The following is a 13,130-nucleotide window of genomic DNA, read 5'->3' as shown; positions in this document are numbered from 1 at the left end:
TTTAAAACCCTTTCAGCACAGGACTTTGAAACCACAAACTCAAACAAGTCACCAATGACAAGAAACTGAAAGGAAAAATTAGGTAAGGGGTAAATGGAAAAGATATTCACAAAGCACTTTTCTTTCAAGTTATGTAATAACATCTACCTCATTTAAGATCGGTTTTCTGCAGAGCATAAAATTCTATTAATTGAATATTTAAAAAAAAAATCTGAGTCCCCACCATGTACAAAGCTTTGTCCTAAGTCAGCATTAGAGGTGGAATGTCATCTGTCAGACATTGAAAAACAAATGCACAAATTAACTATGACAAGTAAAATGTGTTAAAAGTCACAAGAAACAGAATAAAGTGCTTGTTGGGATCTCAAAAAGGGAAAGACTGGTTCTAGCTAGGAGACCAGGAAAGATTACATATAGACATGGCTTCTTAAATGATTCTAGAAGACTGAAAAATCGAGGACAATAGAAGCAAGGTAGAGAGAGGAAAAAGGACATGCTAGGAAAAGGGAATACTGTAAAGTCAGAAAGGCATGGAAGAAGACAATCTCAGGACTGGCTTAAGAAATAATAATATTTCTATCTGAGATGGATAGGTTACCAGAATGAGATGATAAAAGAAATAAGACTTAAAAGGGCCAAGTGATAGAAGGTATTAAATGCCTTTCAGATAGAAAGCTTGAAAAAGAGTCTAGTTCAATACATTCAAAGTCTATTATGGTAACAATGATGACTAAGGTGAAGAAAACTTAATTAAACTGTCATAGACACTCAGTGCAGAGACAGACTTGGAGAATCCCATTCCGTCTTCATTTTTCTGGCAATGGGTTAAATTAATCACGTAATATTTTCCTGTACTGTACCCAGAAGAGTTTATAAAATATATCAGTACTAAAAATTCAAGATAAGATACAACTGATTGTCAGTATCTCTGGAGTATCTAAATTGTTTTCACTAATGAAATCTCTGGCATGAAAAGAAACGCAAGAAAGAACATGAAAGAAATCTCTGGCACTCAAGTGAGAAAAGAGAAACTCCAATGAAGGAGAGAAAAGACTAAACCAAAAACCAGGAGGGATTCAGAAAAATTCTGCCTAACTTATCCAGATGTTATCATCACACTCAAAGGCTAGCAGCATAACCCTGAATGACACAGGATTCTGTATGACTCTGGTATTCAAGGATAAGGAAAAAGCAAACATTTGAGGGCAAGTATGTTTATCAATGATGAGCAAATATCCCTGGGTTCTGATGACTCTTAGCATCATGGAAGCAGGGCACCCACACAAAGTGCATTTCCAAGGTTTTGGTCTTTTTATCCTTGAATATTATGTTAATATCTCAGTTGAAGGAAGACTAAATATAGTCTTCCTCCATGCTGTTTGTCAATATTGTTACAATACAAAGTTACTGAAGAACAATTCCAATTATTGTTTTATTTTTGCTGTTTAGGAGATAAAACCCCACTAAGATCTCAAGCTTTAATCCTCTGGTGATAAAGCCCAGGATATATCAGAGCAGAATAATAAAAGCAGCTCCCATTTATAAAGCACTTGAAAAATCTTAAAATGGTTTCCACATTACTTCATTGGTTTTTTCACAACTAATCTGCCAGGTCAATACCACAGGTGTAATTAACCCCATTTATTGATGAGGAATATTAGGCTCTAAAAGGTGAAAGAACATGCCCAAACATTGGAGGAAGGATTCAGACATCCTCCCTGCCTCACTCTGCTCCTCTTAAGAAAAACTGTCCCCTTAATCTCTACTCTCCGTTCAGCACAAAAGGAAAAACAAAGCAGCATGATGGATAGTCTTGAAAGCTTTTAGGTCATGAACCTAGGCTTGTTTCTTCCAGATACCAAGTGTGCCCCATTCCCCCAAGATTTAATCCCTAATGCAATTCCCTAATAGCTGCAGATCCACAATGGTGAAAGGAACTTACATAATAGAAGTTCTCTAGATCAATAACATTTCAGATCCATTTCCACCTTCCCAACCCATGTTCAGTCATTTTTTTCAGTTATGTCTGACACTTTGACCCCATTTGGGGTTTTCTTGGCAGAGATGTGCCATTCTTGGAAAGGTTTGCTGCTTCCTGCTCTGGCTCATTGACAGAAGAGAAAAACAGGAGGCAATCAGAGTTAAGTAACATGTTCAGGATCACAGAGTGAGGAACCGTCTGAGGCCAGATTTGAACTCAGGGAAATGAACTCTAGCTACTGCAATACTGAGCTGCCCCATCTCCATCCTCTCCCAACCCCGCAAAATCCCTCTTTGTTAAGCCTTATTAGGATGTAGCTACATTCAGCCTCTGGCCACTATGATATAACAAAGCTGAGAGAATGCTCTCCATCACATTGTGGCCGGCAGTTGAAAAAGGGCCACGTACACCTCAGCACAGAGCAAAGACAGAGACACTCTCAAGAGACATCTTTCTGTCCTGGTCCTTAATTAACCATGCTGATCGAGTGCCCATTTTCCTCAGGTGAAGAAAGTCAACTGCTAGTTAAATTCTGGTGGCCAGTAGCCTTCTGACAAGGAAGTGGAGACAGCCAATCACTTTAGCCCTTACTGAACTCCACAAACTCATTCCATGATATAGACTCCTCTTGGTTCATTCTAACAGCCACTTTCAATTGGCCCAGACTGCTTTATTCCAAATTTGCCATAAAGAAAAAAATGCCACTAGTAAAATGGAAAAGGACAGAAAAGAGATCAAATAATAACCTGTGAAGATTTCAGATGCTGAAATTTAAGTGGGACTCAGAGAGACAGTCTCAAGATTAGCTCCCTCTTCTACACTATCACTGCTAGTGATGCCTCAGCCAAGGCTGATGAAGGAGACTAATGGATTGTATACCTGCGGCTGCAGCTGAGGCCCTGGCTTCCCTCTCCCGTGGTCTGGAATTGGGGTCATGGTGCACTCACTACCTACAGGCATCTCTATTACATGCTCTGTGGGTTACAGCTGAAGAGTGCCAGCAGCTGTGCAGTTAATGGTCATTTCTAGGGCGAAGTTGTCAGCCACATTACATGAATCCTGAAGCAGAGAGCTTGGGGGCTGGCAAGTCCTGCCTGGGAGTACAGGGCTCTGCCCAGAATAAAAAGAATCACTCACCAAGCAGCCCAAGGACAGCTTTACAGTTTCACAAAAATGAAAATTAGGGAAGAACATGAGACTAAAGCACATTCTAGAATGGACCAAGTCTGTTTGACAGTAATAAAATGATAAAGTTTTCTAAAGACAATCAGCAGACTGAACAGAAACCAAAAAACCTTTCCACTACAATGAAAGATTAGGGGTAGATAGCTTCAAGTATATTCTTCCTAGATGGGCACCAAATTTTTTGCTACTTGAGATTTTAAAAATCTTCTCTAAATCACAGGTTTGATTTTTGAATATTTCATGCTCAGACACTGTTCCTGGGCAGAATTTTACCCTCTCTGATTTGCTGCCTTATTGAGTTGGGGGAGGGAAGGGGTCTGAAGATGAATAGATTGGAAGCCAAAGTATAACCTAAATTTACATGACATGTTAAAACAGCTTTGTTCCTGGACTCAGAAAAGAGTATTTTTTAAAACAGCATATGCAACCCTTCCAAAAACAATGAAACTTAGATTAGAATCCTGTGTATACCATAAATGTTTAAGTTCTTATGGTATTCTCATTTTCTCATTTTACAAGGTCAATGTTTCCTAAGGGAAAGCAGGGTATTACTTCAACTAATGAGACATAATCTATTTAATCCCTAATGAGTGGTTCAGAAATGGACTATAAAACACAACCAACATAACTGCTAAGAGGGGCTTTGATCAGCACTTCTCAAAGACAACTTGGTTCATAAGGATAAAGACATCCACAGCATGATCAAATATACTGTTGCTGTTCAGATGCTCAGTCATGTCCAATTCTCCACAATCCCATAGACCACATCCTCCACAATCTCCCAATCTGTCCAAGCTTATATTTGGTGTTTCCCTAACACTAAGACTATCATCCTCTACTGTCCCTCTCCTCTTTTTGCCTTCGATCTTTCCCAACCATGAGGGCCTTTTTCTGATGTCTATCTTTTTATCATGTGGCCAAAGTAGTTAAGCTTCATCTACAGTATTTCACCTTCCAATGAATAGTCTAAATTAATTTTTTTAAGTATTTACTAATTTGATCTCTTTGCTATCCAAAGGATTCTCAAAAGTCTTCTCCACCAACACAGTTGGAAAGCACCATTTTGCAACATTCAGCTTTCCTTACAGTCTAACTCTCACAGTCATACACTGCTCCTGGAAAAACCATGATTTTGGCTATATGGACCTTTGTCAGTAAAGTGATGTCTCTGTTTTCTAGTCTGCTGTCAAGATTTGCCATAGTTTTCCTTCCAAGGAAAAAGCATCTTTTAATTTCATGGCTACAATTGCTGTCTACAATGATCTTTGAGTCTAATATAAAATCTGCCTCTGCTTCCATTTCTTTTCCATCTACTTGCCATGATCTTAGATTTAAACTTTTCTTGTTTTTGTTTTTTTAAGTTAAACTTTAAGCTGGCTTTGCAGTCTTCTGCTTTATCTTCTTCTAGAGTGGCATCATCACTTTCACTTATTCATAGATTACTTAAAAAAAAAAAAAAACTCAGACTATCTTAAACATTTCAATGATGATATATTAAATAAATATTGGACAGGATTTCCTAAACTAATCTTTTCCCATAGATTGGAAAGAATTTTCTTGAAGAATTTTATCACAAAAGGGATTGAAGTTAACAAATCTTCCAATGTAGGCCTATGGCATCATATCCATGTCCACATTATCAGTGTAAATGAAGAAGGCCTTTTCTAAAGGTTATTCATTGCTTAGATGATAGTAACAATCTCCACTAAGATAGAGTCATTCACAGAGTGAATAAGCAGTGCTTGGTCCCTATTTTCTACCAGAGTGCAGAGGATATGTCACATCTCTTCTTCCAAAAGGCAGCTAACACAATCAAATTTAAATTATTAAGTAAAGATAATTAAGTTATGCACTTAATAGAAGTAGCTCAATTTGTTTCTGGTATGAATTTAAGTGATGTTGGATTTCAGGCTAAAAACCGTATGGCAGCTTCAACCAACCTAGTCCCTGGCAACAAAAATGAACAAATCCCATCTACGGGGATTTGTCTAGCTCTACAATTCATATTGTCGAATACCACTGACCAAAAGCCCAAACACAACAATGACATTAAAACAGATACTCTTTAGAGTTAGCAATGATTACTCTATAAAATAAGTTGTCAAATTAGCACAGAAACCCTTATAATGAAGATCAATAAATTATTCAAAATTAATGTGAAGTTTTTATTTTTGACAGGGGAAGTAGAAGAGTGACATTTAAGAAACATTTGAAGGCAAAGGTCCTTCAGGAAACAGAAGGTGGTAAGGGTTGGACAGATTGAGCAGTCAGCAGTCACCTCTTATCCAACTAGGATTTTCATGATCTATTTTCTTGCATACTTAGCAAATTTCTCTAAAGTTAAGGCCCTTTTCCTTCCTGGAATAAAGAAAGAGGACTCTTTAGTAATGCTTCCTTTCCATATTAATTAATACCACAAATCCAAATGGAATAATGCACAGGCTTTAATGAATAGAAGGGTATAACTTAGTCAAGATTTCTCCTGACAGCCTTAAAGTAAAAGTCACATTCCAGCAATTCAAGTATAACCTTAAAAAGCTATACAGATGTCAGACTGAGTGTCAAAGATGCCCCTCCTCCCCAAAAAAGTGCTATGGTGTAATACTTAGATATCATGTCACTTCCTAACCCATACCAAATAAATCAGAAAGACTTGTTTAAGAGGCAGACCCAACTATGAAAAAAGTCACATTATTTCAAATAATTAGTCACAAAATGAAGATAGTTTTTAAAAAATACTTTATTAACACTAAGCATGAATGTTACACCAACATTGGTACAACTAATCAATCATTTAAGGTTAAATGATCAATCTACATCCCAAGCCAAACCATTAAGCTTTTATTATTGAGGGAAGAAAAAAAAAAACAGTATCCTTTAAAAAACTCATTTAGAGAGAGAGAGAGAGACATAGACAGACAGAGACAGACACGAACAGAAGGGCTTCAGCAGTCAGGATAAAGGACTATAGGGAAATTCACCATTAATTTAGTTCCTATTATGACAGTGGGTATTCTATTATTCACATCTCAGGAAAATAATCAATCTGAAATGGACTATATCTCAGTGGTTTTTAAGAACGATAAATATCATTAGCATAGGACTGAGGCAGCAGAAATGGCAGATACCCATTCCCCATTTTTTTTTGGTAACAAGAGAAAAGAAACTCTCTGTAGAAACCACAAGGCAAAAGATGGAAATAAGGAGAAAAAATGAACAGCATCCAATAGAAGAAACAGCCTTCCACTCTTATGGGGAAGAAATAAATATTTGTATAGTGCCTGCTTTGTGCTTGACACTATGTTAATAATACACCATTTGCTTTTTATATCCTAAACTGGTATACAAGAAGCAGAAATATAAAAAATATGCAAGCAAATATACTGGAACAAAAGGCAAGCGAAGTGGTTTTGTAGCTGGACTAGCAATGCAAAAGTCAAAACCTCTAAGTAACAAAGGACACAGGTCCTGTCCTGAAGAGGCCTAGACTCTGATGAGGAGAGCGGAAGAACAAAGAGACATGAGATCTAAGGGCAAAGGAGAGAAGGGGCTCTCCTTGGGGAAGAGGAGGATCCAAAAACTTCAGAGGAGGTGGTACCTGACTGTCTAGATAAGGGTCAGCCAACTGTTGCCTTTTTGCATGAGGGTCAGTGAGCTGAGAACAATTACTACATTTTTCAATACAATAAAACTTTACTTAAAAATGTAAAAACTACTGTAGAAAACCAGATTGTTCCAGTTTGCCCACACAGGATACATTCATAGCAAAACCATGTTTGTAAAGCATTCTCATTTTCTTTTACTTTCACATCATATGTTTGTGAGTGAATACATCCACATGCATCACTATCTTAATCCACCTCTTAAAATATACTATAATATCTGTGAATACAGAAGTATAAGAAGTTGGAACAGGAACCTTCCTAATCTAAAAAATGGCTCATAATTTGGCTCTTTATTTCCCATTCAGCTACACTCCTTGGACTTCCAGGATCCTGATCATCTTGAAAATCAGATCAGCTCTGGTTTTCATTAATCCATCAGAACTTTCTAAATGGAAGGTGGAGAGGAAGTTCATCCCCAAACATCCATTTAGAGAGGAACCCCCAAGCCAGTCATCTCTTTATTTCCCAATTCTTCATAAGCTCTTGGAAAGCAAGAATTTTTTTCTTATTTCTGGCTGTGTATCTCCCATGCCTGGCAACAATCAGAGCTAAATGCTTGGATGATGTAACTCTCAAACTGTATCAGCATTTCAAAATCTTCCTCAGATAAATTAACTTGGCTATTCTACTGAATCCTCAAACTCAAAACATTCCAAACACTACTTATCTTCATCATCTTCCCAAGCAGGTAAGAGAATGCCCTGGGATCCAGTCTAATCTCTCTTCACCTCTTAATTTGCCTGCAGGAAAAAAAAGATGCAAAGAAAGCTCCAAGCTGCCCTACTCATAGACAATAGGAACTGCCCATAGTCGAGGAATCATACTCCAACCCTTAGATCTTTTAAACTCTAACCCAGTCTATTCCACAGCTTCGCAAGGACCAACCAAACCAAAAGCGCTTACTTTTAGAGCATCTGCTTCCTAATTTCTCAACTCGTATCCACTTCATACTGTGAGTGTGTGAGATCTAACCTGGGCATCCTCAAGCTTGGTGGGAGCAGAGATCATGATGTTCTCTTCTGTTTAACATCCTCACAGACAGGAGGAAGTCAAATACTTGTTGAAATAAAATAAAAAGCGCTCCAAGATAGAAGCCAAACTTATTCTCTTGGAGAATAATAAAATAACACCTGAGCCTTTCAATGCTGACTGAACATTAGGTGCATGTACATTCTGACTTTCTCTTATACAAATCTGAATATAAAAAGTATTCCAGAGATAAGCGAACAGAAGAAAAGTGAGAGAGGTTGGCAAAGTACCACTTGTATCTGCCACATCCACATACATGGCACAAGGAAACAAGCTTATAAGAAAACAGATTTTTTACAAGAAGCCATTGCTGATAAAAGCATCCTTAACATGCCTTCATTTCAAATTTGGAGTGTTGGTCAGAGGCCAAAGTCAAGAGCCAAATCGCTGATACAGAACATTTTATAAGAAGTCCACCATTTTATGAGTGAACATTTTATAAGAAGTCCACCATATTATGAGAAAATGAATGTGTAAAGTGATGACCATTCCTCAATATTAAGTTGTAGCAGGCTCCTTTCCAAATCGGGTCAATGAATTGACACCTTAATTTGGCCAGTAATCACAACTAAGTTAAAGAATATCATTTAAGGGATCAAGACCAAACCTTCTCTACTAATTACTCTCTACTAATCCTCTGAAAGCAGAGAGAAAGTAAAAGGAAGAGAAATGAAACTTTTAGCATATAGAGTTTTGTTTTCATTCAATTTCTTTTCTTTTGAGGGGGGATAAAGGAAGAACCCTACCTTTCCATTGTGGAGGAATAATGTGTTTAGTTTTATGGCTTGAGAAAACTAGGAGTAACAGCATGAGTCATACCTGTAGCTTTAAGAATCCAATTAAAGAATAATTCTGAATGGTCACAATAACCTGATGCCTATCTACAAAACAGGGTACAGCAATGCAATGGGATATCTACTTAGCACCTCATAAGAAATGACAAAAATGATGATGATTTCAGTGCGAATAAGCTGCTGCAAAGTGAGTTGAACTCAACCTGAAAGAACAATTTATAACAGGACAACATTTTTGTAAAGAAAAATAACTTCCAAAGATAAAAGGCCTCTGACCAAGGTCAGGGCTCCAGAGGATCTATCACAAAATGTGTTACTCAGTAAAGAAAGAAATATGCTTGCTTTGTGGCTTGTTTTTTAAAAAGGGTTATTGTCTTATCTCTCAATTTTTAATAGAGGAAGAAAGGAATAACAACAATGTTATCCACAAAGTCACTGAAACTTTTTTTTTATATATGAAAATATATCCTAGAGATTTCAACTAAAAGTTGAAATAATTGATAATTTTAGCAAAGTTGCAGGATATAAAATAAACTCACATAAATTACTAACTTTTCTAAGTTTCACTAACGATCCTGCAAGGAGAGATACCATAGAATAGCTGGGAATATACCTGCCAAAACAAACCTAGAGACTATAAGAACATAACATGTTTATACAAATATGGTCAGATTAATAACTGAAGAAATATTAATTTTTCATGAGTGGGCAGAGAGCCAATGTAACAAAAATGCCTATTCTACTCAAACTAATCTATTTATTAAATACCATCTCAACATTTAAATTACACCCCAAATAATTTTTGAGCTAAAAAAAAAAAAAATTCATTTGGAAGAACAAAAAATCAAGAATGCCAAAGGAATGGAAAAAAAAAAAAAAGAGAGAGAGAGAAAGGAGGTTTAGCAGTACCACAATATAAGGCAGGAATTATCAAAGCCCTGAAGTCAGGAGGACCTGAGTTCAAATTTGACCTCAGACATTTAACACTTCCTAGCTGTGTGACCCTGGGCAAGTCACTTAACCCCAATTGCTTCAGGGGAAAAAAAAGAAAGAAAGAAAAGAAAAGAAAGCTGGAAAATGGACTGACACAAACTGGGTAGAAACCAGTATCTTACACATCTGCCAATATAAAGTAAAAATGAAAACGTGACTTAGATACAAAGGGAAATATCATAAGTAAATTGGGCAAAAAAATGGAACATATTACTTAGCATACACAAGAAATGAATAATTTATGTACAAATGAGATAGCATTGTGGGATATAAAATGAATAATTCTGATTACATTAAGTTTAAAAGTTTTTGTATAAATAAAACCAATGTAACTAAAATCCAATGGAAAGCAGAAAAATGCGGAGAGACGGGAATTTTCATAGACAGTTTCTAGGACAAAGAGCTCATATCTCAAATATACAGAGAACTTTGTCAAATATATAAGGATACTAGTCATTCCCCCAAATGATATATGATCAAAGTATGAACAGGCACTTTTCCTAAGAAGAAATTAAAGTTATAGGTAGTCAAATGAAAAAATGCTCCAAATTATTATTGATTAGAGACATGAAAATTAAAAAAACTTTGAGCTCTCTCACATCCATTAGATTGGCTAAAATGAAAGAAGAAAATGACTAATGCGAGCATGGATGTGGAAAAATTGGGACTCTAATATATTGTTGATGGAACTGTGAACTAATTCACCCATTATGAAGAACAATCTGGAATTATGCCCATGCAAGTTTTATGAACTGCATATATTCTTTGACCTAGCAATACCACTATTAGGTCTGTTTCCTAATCAGGGAAAATTCAAAAGAAGCTATATGTTCAAAAATATTATAGGAGCTTTATGGTGACAAAGAACAAGAAACTGAAGAGGTGTCTGTCACCTGGGGAATGGCTAAACAAGTTACGGAATATGAAGCACAGGTTAGAGTAACTGTCAATCGAATACTTTTCTTGGTGCATAAAAAGGATGAAAGGGGGCATGTTGCTCTTTTTAAAGAAATTTGGAGTGCTTCTATACTAATGATTTGAAAGGTCATAAATCTATTTCCAAAAACTGGAAGGTGACTGCAAAATACAGGAGGAATTTGATTATAGAGCTACACTGCAGGAATGACCATATAGAGTTGGGCCTTTTATGGTATTATTCACAAGGGCTACTCCTCAATTCCCTTAAAATTCTACCCAGAAAGTTAAAACATCATTTTCAAAAAACAAACATGAAATTGCTTGTGTATTTGCATAACTGGAAGCAGTATCTGTCCATTAGAATGCCTCACAGAAATGTATACAGGCTTCTTAGTCTGTCAGAAACCAAAAACACCCATTGGGTTGGCATTAACTTCAGGAAATCCTACTGCTCCCAGATATGAGTCCCATGTAGATGCCACAGAAAACCACTGTCTTAGTTACAAGTCTCTAGAAGGACACACTTATTTTGGGAATATCTGCCTTTAATTTCTAAAAATGGGAAATGAATCAAATGGACAAAACACATCATTTGCAAACAAATGTGATGTGCTCCAAGTGTCCAGCTGGCAAGAGCTGCATCCAAATACCAGGAAGCCATTGAGGAGCCTTTTATTCCTCCACCTTCCAGTCCCTGTAAAATCCCTCCCTAACTTACCTCCTCTCATTCCGAGCTCAAGCTACTTTTGACTCCCGAACCCAAAGGTGGCAATGTTTACAAAAACTGTTGACCACAAGCCTTTTTGTATCAGAATCCCGGAAGCTAATTTAATTGGAAGCAGGACCAGAAGGGAGGAAAAAAGAAAATGGAAAGTAGCCAAGCAGTTTCCACTCTAATCAACTCCAGAAAGATGCTCAAATATACCTCAATCTGTAAGTAACAATTCCTGAAACACCAAAGTGCTTTCTATTTTGAAACTAGCTAAGAAAATCCATCCCATAAACCTGCAGAAATGTATCAAGCCAAAGAACAACAGTCGATGTGATCCCTATCTTCCATCAAAGAATATTAGTGCTTAGGAGGATATACAGACCACTGATCACACCAAACAGCATAAACCAAGGTCTTGTTAGCAAAGCAAAGACTACACAAGACCAAAAAGAGACAAGGAGAGATGCTTACCAGACTGTCCAAGCCGCCTCCTAAGAGGTCGACGGCCCCCATCTGCATAGAGGAAACCTGTGGCACATTGACAGGGGGCCCCAGATCAAGGTTCAGAAGGTCACCCAGCAGGTCACCTTGAGAAGGGATGACTTGAGGCTGTTCCAGATTGGTCGTGGCGGTGGTGCCAACAGGACTGTCTCCAGCATCAGTGCTGTAGTAATGAGAAAAACAATATGGAAAAATCAGTTCCATCTAGAAAATAATGTTAAAAAAACAAAATAAGTGACCAACATATACTATATTAGGAAAGCACTACAGACATGAATAAACAAAAGCATTCTCAATTTATTACCTTCACTACCTGTTTGTGTTGTCCCCTAGAAGGCTTCTTGCCATCTCTGATATAACTCCACCCACAAATGACCAATAACTTTTGACTCATCATTTGACTTTAGTTCTCTCATAGAAAAGATTTTGAGACAAAGAACAAAAAAAAAATTTGGTTTTCTTGACTTTTGGGTCACCTGCAATTCTGATGATGCTTTAAAAATTATGATGTTCCACAATCCCTCTTTCCCAAAATAACATTACCTAGAAAATATCCTTAATAAAAACGATGGATTTTTGTGTCATGGACCAGTTTAAAGCTCTCTGAAATTTCTTACATGCCATCTAGCCAACTCTTCCCTTAATTCAATTCTAGACCAAATTCACTGTGTACAGTGCTTATCCCAGATGTATACACTGATACAGCTATTTAACAGACTGGTTTGACAATCATATCACAGACTGGTCAACAGAACTTTCTTTCTGAGAACTTATCATTTATTTCATTTTTCCGAGATGTGTTATTAGAAGATTTCTTTCAACGAATCTCACTGAAGTCTTGAGACCTTAAAATATTCTGAAAATTGCCTCCAGTTAGTACTTTTTGAGGCCACATGTGGAGAAATGACCTTGATGAGACTAATAGGGCCTTGAAGGAAGACAGGGAGGAAAAGAAGAAAAAGATTCTGTGAGGAGTCTAGAACACAAGTTTGGGGAACACGAGTTTGGGGAGTTTAGATTAGATGTGATCAGCAAGGATAAGCCACTGTGGGTTCTCAAATTCTTGGATATGATGAAAATGATATGGAAGCAGCCAACTGTAGAACGAATGTACATGAAGAAAATGAAGACAGAGAAATTAGCTGCTAAAATATCTCAGTTGAAAATAAGATGATTAAGTCCAGAACAGTGGTAGTTGTGAAAATTCAAAAAGGAGACACAGGTCCAAAAAATACTGAACAGAATTGACAGAATTTAGTAATGGATGATATGGGAGTGGGGGGAGGAAAGAAGTTAGTCTTTTATCAACTGATGCAGAGTAAAAAAGGACTAAGAAAACAATATATAATCAC

General features: G+C 36.9%; 1 protein-coding gene across 3 annotated transcripts in view; it reads right to left on the bottom strand.

Annotated features, from left to right (window-relative positions):
• The window catches only part of AP2B1 (adaptor related protein complex 2 subunit beta 1), a 120,429-nt gene that overhangs the window by 45,615 nt on the left and 61,684 nt on the right, over positions 1-13,130 (bottom strand). For all 3 annotated transcript variants that reach the window (XM_051992438.1, XM_051992437.1, XM_051992440.1), the window contains exon 14: positions 11,749-11,941. In XM_051992438.1, the coding sequence (XP_051848398.1) occupies positions 11,749-11,941 (193 nt within the window). The remainder of the gene's footprint in view (positions 1-11,748; positions 11,942-13,130) is intronic.

The sequence above is a fragment of the Antechinus flavipes genome, chromosome 4 (genome assembly GCF_016432865.1).
Source record: "Antechinus flavipes isolate AdamAnt ecotype Samford, QLD, Australia chromosome 4, AdamAnt_v2, whole genome shotgun sequence".
Classification (NCBI taxonomy): Eukaryota; Metazoa; Chordata; class Mammalia; order Dasyuromorphia; family Dasyuridae; genus Antechinus; species Antechinus flavipes.
This window is presented reverse-complemented; position numbering and strand designations above follow the sequence as displayed.